Here is a 17,056-nt window from a genome sequence, read left to right on the forward strand (position 1 = left end):
CGGGCCGCGAGCGCGGGGCGCACCGGCGGGGCCGTGCCCGGGTGGCCGAGGGCACCGGGCGGGGCGGCGGGCTCGGCCCCAGGACCGCCAGCGCCAGCCTGACCGCAGCCCGAGGGCGACGCTGCAAATAGCCGCGGTTTCCAGCCCGTGCCCTGCCTCCCTCTCGGCCTTCCGGACCTTTGGGGTTTTCTCTCCCTTCCTCCGGTCGCCTCTCCTTTGTGCCCCTTGCCCCGGGCCTCGTCCCCGCCGCGCGCCAACCACATCCTTCCCCACGCGGGAAGCTGCTGGGGAGCCGGGGCGGGAGACCGGCGCGGAGGCCCGGGTCCCGCAGGTCTGCTAAGCAAAACAATTAACTTGGGATTCATTGAGCGCGTGCTGCATGCCAGGCATTGCGTTGAGCGCTTTGCTCGCAGGAATTCCTGAAAACTTCACCACGCCGTAGGAGGGGCAGCTTCAATTTGCAGATGGAGAAACCGAGGCTCAGATAGTCCTTGAGGGCTAAGGTCACCCGTTGGCACCTGCAGAATGGAAGGCCATCTCCCCGGCCGCGGGTCCAGGCCCTGACTCTGGCTCCAGCCGGGTGGGCAAGGCCCTGTGGGAGGTGGGAAGGGGCCGGCCCGGGGTCCTGGAAGCTGGTCTGCAACTGACTCTCAGTGTCACCTACAGCAAGTCTGGCCTGCCTCCGTTTCCCCATCTGTGAAATAAAGGGGACGAAAGGAGAAACTTTGTCCTAAGGAAGAACTTGTGAACAACAGTGGAAAGCCCAAAATGGAATGTGAGGCACGGAGAGTACTGCCTCTGGGAACTTCACCTGGAGGCTGGTAACTGCCTCCCTGCAGTGTCGAGAGAGACCCACAGGGGGAGACTGGCTGTGCGGGAATTAGGCCGAGGCTGAGAATCTGCATTTTAGCAAATACAGGATTGGAACCCACCAAAGGGATTCCTGGGAGGGGACAGAGAGGGAGTTCCTTCCCCAAATGCTCCACCCACACTTGTCTTTATTTATCTCTGCCTGGGCTAGCCTGGACTCAGAGCACACGTTTATTAAGGACCTACTGTGAGCAGAGCAAGGGCTGGCTGGCACCTCTGCTCGCAGCCTCCCTTGTGCAGGACACGACCTGCACAACCTCTCACAGCAGCCAGGGAAAAGCCGCAGAAAATATAAGTGGGGGATGTTGGGGAAAGGGGCCAATTACTTCTTGCTGAAGACAGAAATAGAGACAGAGAAATTCTATGGAGGAGGTGAACATTAAGCTGGATCTTTAAGGATAAGCGGAGTCACCAGGGGGAGAGAGGGGGTCCAGGCAGAGGCAGCAGCATGGGTGCAGGAAGTCTTGGCGTGTCCTGGGAGCAGGTGGCACAGCATGTCCCAGGCAGGGAGGGTGGCGGACTGAAAAGGAAGGCACGCCCTTCCCTTGCTCCCACCTCTATGTGCGCACATGCCAAACTGCACATAGCTTATCTGCCACCCAGGGGTCTGCACAGCTGGATCATGAGCTCCTATAGGACAGGGACAGTGTCTTACTTCACCTTCTGTGGCCCCGGGCCTCAACCAGTGTCAATAATAGTAGCAATAATAATAGCCACCGGGTAGCAAATATTGACCGTCACACACTGTGCTAAGTGCCCCACCTGCATTATCTCATTTCATCCTCAGACTTTGAAAACAAGTGCTATTATTAATCCTGTTTTTCAGACAAGGGTTCTAAGGCTTAGAGGGATTAAGTGACGTGCCTAAGGTCACACAGCTACTTAGTGGTGGAGCTAGAGTTGGAATGCAGGCCTCTCTGACCGCAGGGCCCTTGTTCTAGACTGACAGTGGATAGATGCATGAATAGACAGGTGGATGGGAGAGAGGGAGGCACTAAACAGAGAAGTCCATGCCAGGGAGCTTGAAATTCATGCCAGGACAACAGGAAGACACTGGAAGGTTGTAAGCAGGAGAGACAGGTCGGGTTAGGGATTTACAAAGGGGAAAGATGGTTTAGAGCCAATGGCACTTGAGGTGGGAGGCCAGTTTTTCTGGCATATCCCATTTCCCACTTGTGAGGAGCCTCATTTCTTTAAGCACCACGTTATTTCTCGTAGGGCAGGATGTGTTTTTATGCACACAAGGGATTACTGATGGAGGGAAGTGCCGAGGAAGAGGGCCTTTGAGTAGGGAAGGGGGGACTGCAGAATACTGCTAAGCTCTGGGGAGAACCTGTCTGTGCAGGGGAGCACAGCACCAGGAAGGGAGGAGCCGCACAGCCCCGCTCCCCATTTCCAAGATGAGAAGGTCCCCTCGGGGTTTTCAGCCCGGAAGCTGCAGGCTCCAGGCCCCTCACACTGCCCCATTGTGCACCTGCCACCCGGGAACACAGCCAAGGTGAGGCAGGTGTTGCGTCAGAGTGTTAAGCCCTGGGATCGAATGTTAGGGGGCAGCATTGGAAGAGGTCCTCCCTCCTCCTGCTATCACTGGCCATTCCAACCAGGGAGAGAGTCACAGGAAATGGCCCAGGGCTCAAATAAGCTGATGGAAGGAAGCAGGATGGCCAAAAGGACCAGAGAACAGGGCGAGCTTCCCCCACCTACACTCAGGGAGCCAAAGTGCAGACAGGAGCCTGCTGGAGGCGGGTGTCTTTGGGCTGCCGGGGGCTCCCAGAGGGTTCTAGAACACAGCAGGCTCACCATGCTGGCCTGCTTCACCCTGCTTCTCCTGACGGGGCTGTCCTTGTGCGCTGCGGCAGGTGATGGTGGAAAGGAACGGGCACTCAGCACTGAAGCAGAGCCCTGGGTAACCGTGACCTTGGAGGTACCTTTGGGGAGAGGCTCTGACTTGGGCAGGGGATGATCCAAGGTGGAGGGGTGGAAGATCCCTCCATGGCTGCCAGGAGAGCAGGTTGGACACTGCAAGGCAGCTTGTCTGACGCCCCTCCGTGGGTAGTCTCAAGGCTATGAGCGCTGGTGTGGCAGCGGTGAATGCACATGGGAGCAGCTGTGTGTGTTCGTGTGTGTGTGTTTGTCTATGTGTGTACTAGTTAAGAAACACTAGGTCCAGGCCTGGCAGCTCACACCTGTAATCCTAGCACTCTGGGAGGCCTTAGACGGATGGCTCGCTCAAGGTCAGGCGTTTCGAAACCAGCCTTAGCAAGAGCGAGACCCCATCTCTACTAAAAAATAGAAACAAATTAATTGGCCAACTAAAAATATATAGAAAAAATTAGCCAGGCATGGTGGCACATGCCTGCAGTCCCAGCTACTCGGGAGGCTGAGGCAGAAGGATCGCTTGAGCCCAGGAGTTTGAGGTTGCTGTGAGCTAGGCTGATGCCACAGCACTCTAGCCGGGGCAAAAGAGTGAGACTCTGTCTAAAAAAAAAAAAGAAAGAGACACTTATTTAACTAACACATACTATGTTTCTGGCACTATCCTATATGCTTTATAAACATTAACTCATTTAATCCTCACAACAACCTCATGGGGAAGGTACCATTACTATCCTCATTTCACAGACAAGGAAATTGAAGCACAGAGAGGTCAATTAGTTTGTCCAAGGTTGCATGGCTTCAAAACCACAACTATATACCTTTGGTCTTAGTTGGGAGCTACTAGGACCAGCAGAGACCTGGCTGGGGGTGATGGAAACCACTCTGTCCCTCACAACTTGTCCCACCTTTCAGGCTCAGACGTGAATTTTTTTCTAAGCCTTCGACTAATTCAGTCACTTCCAGTCTGTCTCCCCCCACCCCCACCCCAACATCAGTGGCTTAATCAGACCTTACCAAGGTCTGATTCTATGTCCCTGCACTTCAGAGGATATTTTCTAGAATTTCCTTTCAAGGGGATCAACTTAGGGTAGGGTCACTATTTTGTCTCACGTGTAGAAACTCTTCCTTCAGGACAAAATAGTGGTTTCATTGTGGTCTCTTACTAAACTGACCTGAGAGCTGTCACTGGGGCAAGACCAGCATCTGCAATATGCCCACTGCTGCCCGGCAGTCTGAGTGGGAGAGAAAGATCCTGACCTCAGGGAGCTCCTGAGCCCACAGGGGAGAGAGGCCCATGGACCGGAGATAAACACAGATAAATAAGAGACTAGCGCCCAGGGAGGGCTTCCAGGGGCAGACAGGACGAGTCTGAGCCTGGCTCCTCCCATTCCCGGATGGTGAGGATGCTGGCGCTGGCCTTGGCTTGTGGTCCTGGGCCATGGTGAGGTCCTTGGAACCTCTTAGACATAGGGCCACAGGAGGGCCATCGCATGGGCAAGCCTGCGTGGGGGGGTCTCATTTCTGCTTTGTCTGAAGTGTGTGCAGTAAGAAGGGAGCAAGACTGGGGACCAGGGTCGAGTCTCAGCTGCTCTACTGACTCTTGCCGCTTTCTGGATGCCAGTTTCCTCACCTGCAAAATGGGGGGGAGAGGGGAGATGATCCCCAAGGCTTTTCTCCAACTTTGACATGCTCTGCAGAGGCAGTGCCAGACATCAGAGTGCCTGGCCCAGAGACAGAGAAGCCGTGCTATGTGCGGGCAGCGGGGGCTTTTATGCAGCCACTTGGGAAACATCATCATACACTTAACTAGTGCTGCTGGGCTTTCCACCCAAGGCAGCTCCTCCTGCAGTTGGGTCTAATCCTTATTCTCCTTTAATATCCCTCTGCTTCCCAAGATGCAGGGCTTGGAATCCTAGAGGAGAGGCTGGGCTAGAAGTCAGGAAGATCTTACAGACACTATGGGATGTTAAGCATTAATACAAATGAGGGCACGGAGGCAGGGAGACACCTTCCGGGATGATCTGATCACCTCCCTGGCTCTCAGGCTCCCACCTGCAGTCATCCCTGGAGCTGGGGATTTGGGGCGGATGGATACGGGCGCTTCAGGTGGGGTCACAAGCCCTCTGGCAGTAAAAGAAACATGTCTCCAAGTGTGTCTCCGCGCTGCCCTCAAAACCTGGTGTGTGGGAGAAGGGTCAGTCCTATTTAATTCATAAACAGCCATTCTCTCCAGCTTGCATTTGAAGGCTGCCTTTTAGGAAGGCAAAGTGGTTTTCACGAGCTTTTCAGAAATGGGTCCAAATCTCCAAAGAGACTTTTCAGGTTCCTGGCCAGGCTGAGCGACTCCAGCCCAAGACAGCCGCCCCCGCCACTGACGTCGGGGTGGGGGTTTCGGGGGAGACAAATTGAAAGTGACTGAATTAGTCCAAGGCTTAGAAAAAATCCGCTTCTGAGCCTGAAAGGTGGGACAAGTTGTGAGGGACAGAGCGATTTCCATTGCCCCCAACCAGGTCCCTGTTGGTCCCAGGAGCTCCAGCACTACTCTTGGGGAAATTGGGGATGAACTAAAGAGCCCCTGGTCCAAACCCAGCTGCCAGCCTCTTGGTAGGTGGCTCGCAGTACTCCAGGGCTCTGTTGCCTGTCTTTAGACCCCACCCCCTTTCCTACACCAAGACTGTCAGAGAGAGAACCCTTCATTCAGTGTCCTATGTCCCCCCCACACACGTGGGACTCCTGTGTGTGCCAGGCTCTGTGCCAGGTACTGGGGACGGAGAGATGTGAAGACAGTCTAATGAGTGTCACCTACTGTCACTCTCTTAACTAGAGAGCATCTCTCCCTCTCAACAGAGCTAGGCAGGCCCCCCTGCAGGAGTTCAGAGTGACATTTGGGAGGGAGAGAGCTTTAGCCATGGTCACAGAGGCTAATGGAGGGATGATAATCTAAATCCATAGCCCTTGGTCCAGGACGTTTGTCCCAGCGGCTCGAGGATTACAATGTCTTTGCCCAGGGTGGCAGCCTCCACCCCAGATCACATGCCATGTTCCTTCGAGGAGGCGCAGGCCATAGGGCAGGGTAACTCTGGGGCAATGGGGGAAGAGAGGAGGGCAGAGCTAGAGTGAGGGCCGGGAGGGAACGCAGTCCCACCTTGCCTCTGGGGGGCCCACCCTGAGCTCACTAGCTGCCCCCTCCTCATCTGTGTGGGAGACATTTCCCAAGATGAAACAGAACCCACACTCTGGAATCAGACTTTGAATCCTAGTCCAACCACTTCTTGTGTGACCTCGGGCAAATCCATTGACCTCCTTATATTTCAGTTTTCCTATCTGTAAAATGGGGGAATAATCACAGTCCCTACTTCTTATGGTGGTTGTGAGGATTAAATGAGGGTATGACTGTAGTGTTTCAGAGTCAAGCCTTTGGACCAGATGACCTGGGTTCAAGTTCTGGCTCCCCATTGCCCTTCCTAGCTTGGACAAATTATTTAATCTCTCTGTGACTCAGTGCTTTAATGCGTAAGATGGTGACAATAAAAGCTGTTTTTATGGGGTTTTGGTGAGGATTAAATGAGTTACTATATCAAGAGCTTGGAACAGTGTCAGGAGCATAGTAGGTGAAATGTTAGTTATTAGGCTGGGTGCGGTGGCTCACGCCTGTAATCCTAGTCCTCTGGGAGGCCAAGGCGGGAGGATGGCTCAAGGTCAGGAATTTGAGATCAGCTGAGCAAGAGTGAGACCCCATCTCTACTAAAGAAATAGAACAAAATTAATTGGCCAACTAAAAATATATAGAAAAAATTAGCCGGGCATGGTGGTGCATGCCTGTAGTCCCAGCTACTCGGGAGGCTGAGGCAGGAGGATTGCTTGAGCCCAGGAGTTTGAGGTTGCTGTGAGCTAGGCTGATGCCACAGCACTCTAGCCAGGGCAACAGAGTGAGACTCTGTCTCAAAAAAAATAAAATAAAATATTAAATTAAAAATTTTTTTAAAAAAGAAATGTTAGTTATTAGTTATTATGATGATGTGTGGTATTGCGTAAAATTTGCCAAAGTACCCAGTGCCATCGCAGAGCAAGCGTTTACTAACTGCGAGCTGTTGTCATTGAGACTGTCATTGCCCAGGCTGCCCTCCCGTCCCCTCACCAACCTCCCCCAACTCTCACTCTCTGCTCCTTCAGGAAGGCGCCCCGCCCATCACCCAGCGCCAGCTGCAGCAGGTGAAGAGGGGCAAGGCGAGCCAGTTCTTCGGGCTGATGGGGAAGCAGATGGGAGGTGAGCGACAAAGGTGGGTGGGAGCCCAGCAGGCAGTGTCCTGAGTTAAAGCCCAGGACTAGGGGTCACATACTGCAGTCCAGACATGGTTGCTCAGGTGATGGGCTGGGGCAGACAACAGTGTGACTGATCATCCAACCAGGACACTTTGAAGAGTGTTAATAGTTTATGACAGGCGACGGGTGTATATAAAGCAGGCTGTCCCCAGCACGTGGGGAGTGTGATCGCCTGAAGGGTGAGGGCGAATGCTTTGCAGCCTGGCTGGTGCCCTCAGCTTCCATTCTCTGGATGGGCCTGGGGAGGGGCAGGGAAGCTCGAGACCAGCGCCGGTGTGAGCTCAGCCACGAGCCAAGCTTTCTAGTCAATTCTTAAACCGAACCTGTGTTTTCTGAGGGCACTTTCTTTTTTTTTTTTTTGAGACAGAGTCTCGCTTTGTTGCCCAGGCTAGAGTGAGTGCCATGGCGTCAGCCTAGCTCATAGCAACCTCAAACTCCTGGCTCAAGCAATCCTCCTGCCTCAGCCTCCCGAGTAGCTGGGACTACAGGCATTCGCCACCATGCCAGGCTAATTTTTTGTATATATATTAGTTGGCCAATTAATTTCTTTCTATTTTTATAGTAGAGACGGGGTCTCGCTCTTGCTCAGGCTGGTTTCGAACTCCTGACCTCGAGCAATCCGCCCGCCTCGGCCTCCCAGAGAGCTAGGATTACAGGCGTGAGCCACCGCGCCCGGCCTTCTGAGGGCACTTTCAACTCAGGAGTCCTGTCCTGAGTGGACAAGGAGATAATTGGCAACACCCATCAGAGTTAGAAACACCCACGCCTTTTGACCCACAGTCTCACTGTGGGGCATCTCTCAAGTAGGCAGACTATTGCTGTGTGAGCCCTGAGATGTTTGCAATAGAGAACTCATTGCCCGCTTATATGTAATAGCACGAGTTTGGAAATAATATACAGACTAACAGCCGGGTGCAGTGGCTCACGCCTATAATCCTAGCACTCTGGGAGGCTGAAGCGGGAGGATCGCTCAAGGTCAGGAGTTCGAGACCAGCCTGAGCAAGAGCGAGACCCTGTCTCTACAAAAAACCAGAAAAATTAGCTGGCCATCTTGGCGTGCACCTGTAGTCCCAGCTACTCAGGAGGCTGAAGCAGGAGGATCACTTGAGCCCAGGAGTTTGAGGTTGCTGTGAGCTAGGCTAACGCCACGGCACCCTAGCCGGGGCAACAGAGTGAGACTCTGTCTCAGAAAAGAAAAAAAAAAAAAAGACTATCAATTGAGTAATGATCAAAATATATTCGGCACATCCATTACCTTTGTGGCAATTAAAAAGGATGCGACAGATCTGTGGAAAGATATGGAAATATCTCCAGGATATATGTGTAAGTGGAAAAAGCAAGTTATAGAACAATATGCATGATGGGAACCTACATGTTTTTTTTAAAAACTGCATACTTATACACATAGACATGCAAATACATAGGGAAAGTTCTAGAAGGATCAATATCAAACTGTAAGCAGTGGTTACATCTAGGACAAGAAGTGGAGATGACGTGGACAAAGTGAGGAGAGACTTTAAATTTTACTGTACAAACCTCTTCATTGCTTGATTTTTTTAAAAGCAGGCATGTATTCAAAGACTGCTTTTGTAATTAAAAAAATATGCACATAAAAATGGAGAAAACCAACTTGTGACCAAACACAAGCCTTAGTTACCTCCTCTACAAAATGAGTTTTGGACTGGGCCACTTCAAAGTTCTCTTCCAAATCCAACAACCCATGAGGAGCAGGGGATGGGGGTGTAAGAGATATATCTCTTGAGCAGCTACTGTGCTCACACAGGATTAAATCTCTGCAACGTCCTCCTCATCACCACCAGCAAAACCAAGACTCAGATAGGGTAAGTGCTTCTCCCAAGGATGCCCACCCAGCTGGCACCAGATGCCAGTGACACCAACGTCTGTGCACTTCCCAGTGCTCCACACTGCCGCCTACTGAGCACACTCCTACTGCCATATGAGGATAACGGGCAGTGACTACAGTTCCAACAGAAGACCCAGGGGGCACTGACACCCACGTAGCCACGAGCCTTTCCCACCTCACCAAGCCCCCGGGGAAGCAGTGAAGTCCTCATTCCTTCTTCCTCCTTCCCGCAGGAGCAACTCGGATCCAGCCAGGGAGAAGAGCAGGTAAACATTGCCCAGCCCTTGCCCTCAGCATGGCCCCAGGGGACAGTTGAGCTATCCTGGCCACTAACAAATCAGGGAGGTGAGAGGACATGCTCCAGTCAGGGGCATGCCAGGCTGGCTTTGCTGCGCAGAGGGTGAGGCCAGTGTGGTTTGGCCACGTTAGTCTTTCTGGTTGTTTCCTTAGAGGGGTGATCTACATATGCCTAGGCAGTGGTTGCAGGGATAGGAGGAGACAGGGATGGATCTAGTTCTGCCACAGTTTCAAAATTACCTTGGGTCTAAAGCCTGGAACTGGAAAAAATGAATCAATCACCAAAGATAAGAGCACTCAAAGCTCCAATCCCCTGTGCCCAGAAGGATCTTAGAAGTGTGAATCTGAGTAGCTGCTAGGCTGCTTAAAACCCTTCAGCAAAACAGGAAAAACAAAATCCAAAGAAAATAAACCAACCCTTGCCCACCACGCTTTCAGTGCTCTCGGGATCAAGTTCAATCCCCTAACATGACTCCCCACATCCTCTGGGGCTGCCCTTGCTGACTTGGCCCCTGCTCCATCTCCAACGCTCCCCTTCCCAGACTGCCAGCCCTATGCAGACGGAGCTTGTCTCCTTGGCATGCTGCACTGCACTGTCCTGCTGGATCACACGGCTGGTGTCCCCAAACAGGAAACCCCCTAATGAGCAGGCATTATCTGACATTGCCTCCATATCCCCAACTCCCAGCACAGTTTCTGCCTATTAAAGAAGCGCCTGCTAGGTGTTCCTGGAGAAAGAGCAGAAGGAAGAATGGAGGAGTGGGGGAAGGAGTCAGGGAATGAGCCAATCCTTGGTGTTTCCTCAACTCCAGGGATGATTAAGAAGTGACTCCATTTGCAAGGCCCGGCCCCAGCCTTCCCTGGCTCCCAAGACAGCCTCTCTCTGCTGCCTCTCACCCCCCTTCTCTCTCCAGCACCAGGGTATCAGTCAGAGCAAACGGTCCCGGGCCTCCTGGGCAGGAGAAGACCGTGCACAGCAGGTAGGCGTGGGCCTCTGATGATTACCAGGGCATCATAGGACGGTGACCAGACACTTTGTTGCCAGTCTTCGGGGTTGGGGAGCAGGCAGCTGGACAGACAGAATAGGCTCCGCACAAGCCGTCAGGCGGGGGGCAGTCCAGGTGCATGGCGGTGGTCTGTCTGATGGCCCAGGACTGAAACAGCTGTGGCCCTGCAGCTGCACCCTCCCCACACCTAATGCTCCCAGCACCCTCTGCCCCACCTATGGCCACTGAACCCACAGAGAACAATACACAGTTTTCCAGACCCTGGAACCTCCTCCCCCTTATTCCCTCACTGTCCAGAAAGTTCTAATCATTAATGTTACTTGAGCCTTTAGTCTTCAGAGAATTACTGCCCCTGACCATTGTAAGTAAGTGCAAATCACCCTGGCAGGGGTGACACCCTAAGCAGTTATCAGCTCACACCTTCTGGTGGGGGCCATACCCCCAAATGGTTCCCAGGGCCAGGCATGAAAGCAAGTAAATGAATTGGGCTGGGGAAAGGTCATAGCTCACAAGAGATACGCAGCAGGTGTCCCAGGGGGTCGAGGACACTGAGCCCCAGCCTGCCTGCCCTAGTGTGAACCTCTTCGCCCAGAGCTGCAGACCTCTGGCCCTCCCTAGCTCCCCTGAGAGAATACCTGCTCGAGCCCTTCCATTCAAAGAGCCATGGAAGTCACTCCAATACCAAATAGATTGTTCTGATAAGATGAATTTTCATCAATGTAAAAAATATATATATACCAAATAGAAACGAATGTCCCTCCATGCATGGTGTGGGCAGGAAGCTTAGAAGTTGTCATTTGTCAGAGACGGAAAGCTACTTGCCCAAAGTTACACAGTGAGCTGATAACAGAGCCAGGACTAAAAGCTGTGTCTCCTGCTTCCTAGTCCACTGCCTTTCTGTGTCCCCAGGAGGGCCTTTGGGACTTTTGGTTACCCTTCCCTTCTGCTAGAAGAGTAACAGTGGGCTGGTTCTGTCCATGCTCTGGAGGGGTTAGCGACTAATGAAAGATGTGGCAGGTGACCCTGTAATGCCATTGCCCTAGATACCTCCGACAGGAGAAACGGGGTGGGGAGAGGGAGGGCCTTCACCGGGGTGACTAGGGAAGCCTCCAAGGGTGGAGAAGGCAGACGAGACTCTCCTAACCATGTCCGTGTACCAAACTGTCCCCAGGCAGAGAGGGCGAGGACCAAGGTTCAGAGTGAGAGCCTCCACTGCATGCTTCTCGGAGGCTGCCGCCCCTCCCTACCTGGATGTCGAAGCTGACCAGCTGGCAGACCAGACCCCTTCTCCGTGTGTCTCCTGATCCCAACACTGGCATTTCACACAAAGCCCAAACTGAACTCATGGGGCTTTCTCTGGGACTCTCAGTGTCAAGCAGTGTCACACTGTGTGTGAGTGCACAGTGGTCACCCTCTTGAGCTGGAGCGCCGCTGCCCTCCTGCACTCAGAGCCCTCGTCTCACCGCGCGGTGGCAGGAGCCTCGCACACTGTGCACCGCCTGTGCCCAGCACACGGGAGGGCTCAATAAAGGAGTGACCAGTGACCGTGACCGGCTCCTTCTCCAGCGCACGGCAGGGGGCAGGAGTGGCCTCCCTGGCATTTGAGCAGGCCAAGAGGCCTTTTGCAGAATTGCCAAGAGAAATACTAAGCAGCCCTGGTCCTTGGGTGGAAAAACAGGCTTAGGACACAGGAAAGGACAGGTAGAAATGGGAAAGAAGTGGGATAGAGGCTGTGACAAGGTGGAGAGGTACTGCAGGCACCTTGGAGTGGAAGGGATTTGAAGGCAAGGGGTCTTTGTCCCCTTTGGGTTCCTGTGAGCCCCAGCCTGAAAGAAGACACCCTCTCCCTACACGGTCATGATCTCAAGGGCTTGTGTCTCCTGACTTGGAGAAGAATTGGCTCCCAGGTCATCCATAATTCATTCATATAAGGTGGCCCTTCACTAACTGCTTTGCTTTTAGGACAGTTAGCCCCATTCCCGAGTGCGGGAGAGCTCCTGAGCAGTGAAACGGCTTCCGACTGCAGGGAGCCCCGGGCTTATGGGGAGACCACTGTCCCTGCCCTGGTATTAATAGTTTACAGGCAGGTGGGACACAAAGTTTCTCAGGATACTCAGAAAGAGGCACCCCGCATCATGGGATGCTAGGGGCACCCCGGGTGGTGGGCACTGAGGTGTGAACCACAGAGGAGCTGGGGGCCGTGCAGGCCGGCGCAGCGGGAGAGGTGCGTTAGGTCACTAGGCTACAACACGTTTAGCTTCTCCCTGTCCCTCTCTCTGAAAAGAAGGAAATGGGTTAGGAGTTTTTCTGGGAGGTTAATTCTTTGCAGTGGGGGAGGGGGAGCCAGGCTATATTTAAAAGGAGGGGAAGCTGGTGTTGGCACGGAAGGCAGGACCTTCCGCTGGGTGCCAGGAAAGTTTTCAGGAGACTGCTGAGAGGCCAACTGGCGCCAGCACAGGCGGGAAGACTCCTTCCACTCGGCCTGTGGAGAAGTCTCTCTCCAAGGAGGACTGTTCATCGTGAGCCCCGGATGAACCTCAGGCCTAGACTTCATTTTCATACCTTACCGCCGTGTCCAGTGATGGATGTGGGGGTAGGAACAGGGCAAGCCTCCTCCTTGGAGTTTCACACTGCCGGATTTCCCAGTTAATGTCCTTCTCCTTCCCCCTACTCCCAACCTCCTAACCCACCAGGCCTCCTCCCCACCCAGAGGTGAGGTCCCAAGAGGTGGTTCCCTACAATAACCCAACTCAAAAGACCAGCAAAGAGGGCTGAAGACTTTATTCTTGTGTTTGAAGTTTGGAACATTTAGGAAAAAATGAAATTCACCAAATACTTTGTGACTTTCCTGTATGTGCCACACTTTACTAGGAACTTCGATGGACTGGGAATATGATTATGTGGGAATGGAATTTGCCCCCAAAGACATGATGGCCTTATAGGAGAGCCAAGACACACTCACTCGGTACAAAGCCCACATTCTGTTCTCCAATCTTATCTTTTTTCAAACCCACCACATTCACTGAAGTTTCTGGTTTCTGTATATGCCGTTCTCTTTCCATTCTGGTGGAATGGAATTTTCAGTCAATTTCTCTGGAAGATTTTCCAGCCTGGGAACCACCCAATCGCTCCCTCCTTGACATCACCAAAGTGCCTTGCACAACGTTCCTTCAGCACTTACTCTGCGCTACAGCATGGATGATGTAATGAATGGTCTATCTCCCCAGGACAGGCTTTCTCAAGAACATCTCCTTTCACTTTGTAACCTTCAGTGCCAACAATAGTGCTTTGCCACATAAGAGGTCCCTGGAGAGTGTTTAGACAAAGGATTCACATTTCCTGTCCTCAAGGAGTCTGTCTCTAGGGAACCAAACTTAATGCAAGCGAGTTAAATAATAGTGATGCTACTTACTGAACACATATCCCATAGTTCTCAAACTCAACTTGTCCACACACTGAACTTTTGATCCCCTGCCTCAAAGCTACTCCTCACTGGCTTCTGTGTCTCTACAGATGGGACCTCCCTGTGCCCTGCTGCTCAGCTGGAACCCTGGGAGTGAACCTCCACTCCTCACACTGAATACATCATCTCCTAGTTGTTGAATCTTCCGAAACCTATCCTGAATCCATCTACTTCTTGCCATCTCCACTATCACTGTAAGCACAAGCCACCCTCGTTCCTGGTCCAGAGGGCAGTTGCCTCCCGGTAGACCTTCCTGCTTTCCATCTGACTGCCAGCCACCCCCATCCTTTCTCCACCTCAGCATGACCTTTTAAAATGGGAAAATGGATCATGCCCATCCCTTACTGGCCACAGTTCAACGGTGTCGTAGGATAAACATGATATTCCTACAGAGGGCTCCAAGGCCTTGTGCTCTCTGGTTCCTTCCCCTCCCAATCGTCACACTCAGCAGGCTGGCTCTCACACACAGCAAATGATGGCTTGCCTTAGGGTCTGGCCACTGCCCTGTCCCTCTACTCCTCCCCAGGCTAACTCAGCTTTCAGCTCGCAGGATAAAGGCCTTTTTTAGACTTACTAGTCCCCATGCTCAACTAATTCCCTATTATGCTTCCATAACACCCCATCCTTCTCCTCTGTCACACTGATCACAATTAGAAATGATGCAGATTTAGCATCTCCTCCAGATTGCTATTTCCACATCTTTTGTGTAACACCAAATATCCAGCTCTCAGGACCTAACGGAACTTGGATGAATATTCGTTTCCCAAATAAATGAGTGAAAATATGCCAGGCATAATGCAAGACGATTTACTGTCACAATTGTTATCCCCATTCTGCAGATGAGGATAAACCACCTACTTGACGTCACACAAGAAATGGCAGAGCCAGGATTTAATCCCAGGTGATGCCACATATACCAACTCCTACACTTGGCCTATGCCAAGTCTTAGGCAGAATTACAGGCCTATTTGGGTAGGAAAGAAACATTTCTAAGTCTGACCCCAAATACCAGTCCCTCAAGAGGCTCTTTCTAGATCCAATCATTTTAGGAAATGTTATATCCTGTCTTTCTCTGGAAAACCTGGATGCCTGTTGGCCTACTGAAGGTTTTGAGAAGACCTGTAGTCAAGCACCAACCACACTGGTTTTAACTTTAGCTTAGTGTTTTCCAAATTTATTTGACACAGAATCCTTCTTGCCCATACTTTTGTATTTAATGGAACACACTTTCAGGAATGTTGAAGTAGAGGCTTTCCTAGCAAACACAGGAAAGGGGCTAACAGAGACTAATCCAGGTGCAAGTCCAGGCTGTGTGTAAAGGAATTATGACAGCTATGTAGGTCAAGTTACAGAAAGACTTGAAAGCCAGGATAAATGTGAATTGATCCAATGAGCAATGGAAAGCCACATGGATTCTAGAGCAGGGAACTGGTGAGCCATATCTTGATAGTAGAAGGATTTTCTTCACTTTTCCTGATCCACTTAAGGAAGTGGCTAAGAATTTTAAGGTAAGGAAGGGGCCTCAGAAGAAATTTGACTGGCAGCTGATATGCTGAATGACCAAACGGGCTGAATTGACTCCAAGGGTGCCACTTTTGCAGAATATGAACAGTGCCCCTGGAATTGCACAAGGTGGGTGGCCCTCCTCTCGCTTCCAATGACAAATGAGCAGTTAATGGAACCCAGGAGACCAAACTTAATTCCAGCCCTTCAGTTTCAAAAGTCCCTTCGTTCACTTACCCCTTGCTGTGTATCGGCCATCCCAAAACATGACTTAGAACATTTCTCACCATTCTCTGGGTTGGTATGACTCAGCAGGATGTTTCTTTAGCTTCATGCAGTGTTGGCAGGGGTCATTCATGAGGCTTCCTTCATTCAGGAGTTTGGTTGGGGTTGAACCCTTCAAGACACACAAGTCTGGGGTTTTGGCACCATCAACTAGAGCACCTTGGTTCTCCTACATACAGTCTTATCATTCAGTAATTCAGCCCAAGTTTCTGGTTTGGAAACATGTCAGCTCATGTCCAAGAGCAAAAGTGGAAGCTGCCAAAATATCACTTCCATAACATTCTGTTAGTCAACAAGTCACAAGTTTGGCCCACACTAAGGAAGAAAAACAGACCTCTTATTGGAAGGAGTAGCACACACAGACAGGAATGGGGGCAATTGCTGGTGCCCATCTTTGGAAATGATCTACCACTCCTCTAAATATGTGAGATAAGAGTGTAGGTTTCTGATAACTTTGAAATAGACTGAATATACGGTAAGCTGTTCCCAGAAACAAATACCCAATTAAGACTGGTTTCTTGGAATGAACATGACTTGTCAAGGATAAGGGTGTTTATATCTCACATGGAACATTTGGGAGGAGCCATGGAGATAACATTGCACAACAGCATGGGTTATTTTTTCCACTCTTGGGTACAAGTAAATAAACCCCCAAACCCCAAAATGGTGGCAGCATGACCTGTATCTAAAGGTATTGCTCAAGAGGTAAGAGACAAACTGATGTTTTGGCACTAGGGACATTTTTCATTACTGGCAATCCTTTGTTTCCTTCTTAGTGACATTCATTGGCATTTTGTTAAAGATACCACAAAGGAAGAAAGCTATTATACTGTCCCCATCAGCAGGAGACAGTCTGGAAGAGGTAGTCATACCAAATTTTGTGGCAGAAAGTGCTGGGGAAAAACCAGTCAAGATCCAATTCTATAATTCTATGATCCCAATGTACAGTAAAGGGTAGTTTCTAGAATTTCTAGCACACTTCATACTACTATTTTGCAAAGGAGTTTTTGTATTTTATTCTCATGACATGCAAAACCCTGTACATCTGTACATGCATGTACCTGTAAGGCCTATGAGGCAGAGGAAATAATGGTGACTGCCTCACCAAGACAAGTCTCTCCCTGTCTCATCACTTCACTTGATGGGCTAGCTATTTGAGCCTGAGCACACTAAGTAGCTGAGAGCCTGGGGTCAGAGTGAAGGCAGGCAGGACACAGGGATTCCTGTCATCTTGCTGGGGTCTTTCCTCAAACCAGGGTTTCTTAACCCCATGTCCAGGAATGGACTTCGAAAGGCACAATTTCCTGACAAGTATCTGTGCATATTTTGATAGGTGCAGCTAAAAAAAGCCCAATGTTTTAGTTAGCTTCTCAAAAGGTCAGGGGAATAAAAGGAGTTAAGGATCATGGGTGATCATGAAACTTTGCTTTGACATCATTTGATGTGTGAATTGCCTATCAAAGGCAACTGGCTTGATGCAGACAAACATCTCCATCTGAGGTTACTCCTAACCCTAACCATACAACTGCCCACAACTACAGGGACAAATCAAAGTTGATGACAAGT

At 51.1% G+C, this 17,056-nt stretch overlaps 1 protein-coding gene across 1 annotated transcript; it reads left to right on the top strand.

Moving 5' to 3' along the window:
* The first annotated feature begins 2,463 nt into the window (after nucleotides 1-2,463).
* TAC4 (tachykinin precursor 4) lies at nucleotides 2,464-9,875 on the top strand. The gene is made up of 4 exons (XM_075993910.1): nucleotides 2,464-2,794; nucleotides 6,922-7,015; nucleotides 9,169-9,201; nucleotides 9,775-9,875. Exons 1-4 carry the CDS (start codon nucleotides 2,492-2,494, stop codon nucleotides 9,873-9,875), a joined length of 531 nt encoding a protein of 176 aa, XP_075850025.1. The 5' UTR covers nucleotides 2,464-2,491.
* Nucleotides 9,876-17,056: the final 7,181 nt, after the last annotated feature.

Source organism: Microcebus murinus, chromosome 18, assembly GCF_040939455.1.
Source record: "Microcebus murinus isolate Inina chromosome 18, M.murinus_Inina_mat1.0, whole genome shotgun sequence".
Taxonomy (NCBI): domain Eukaryota; kingdom Metazoa; phylum Chordata; class Mammalia; order Primates; family Cheirogaleidae; genus Microcebus; species Microcebus murinus.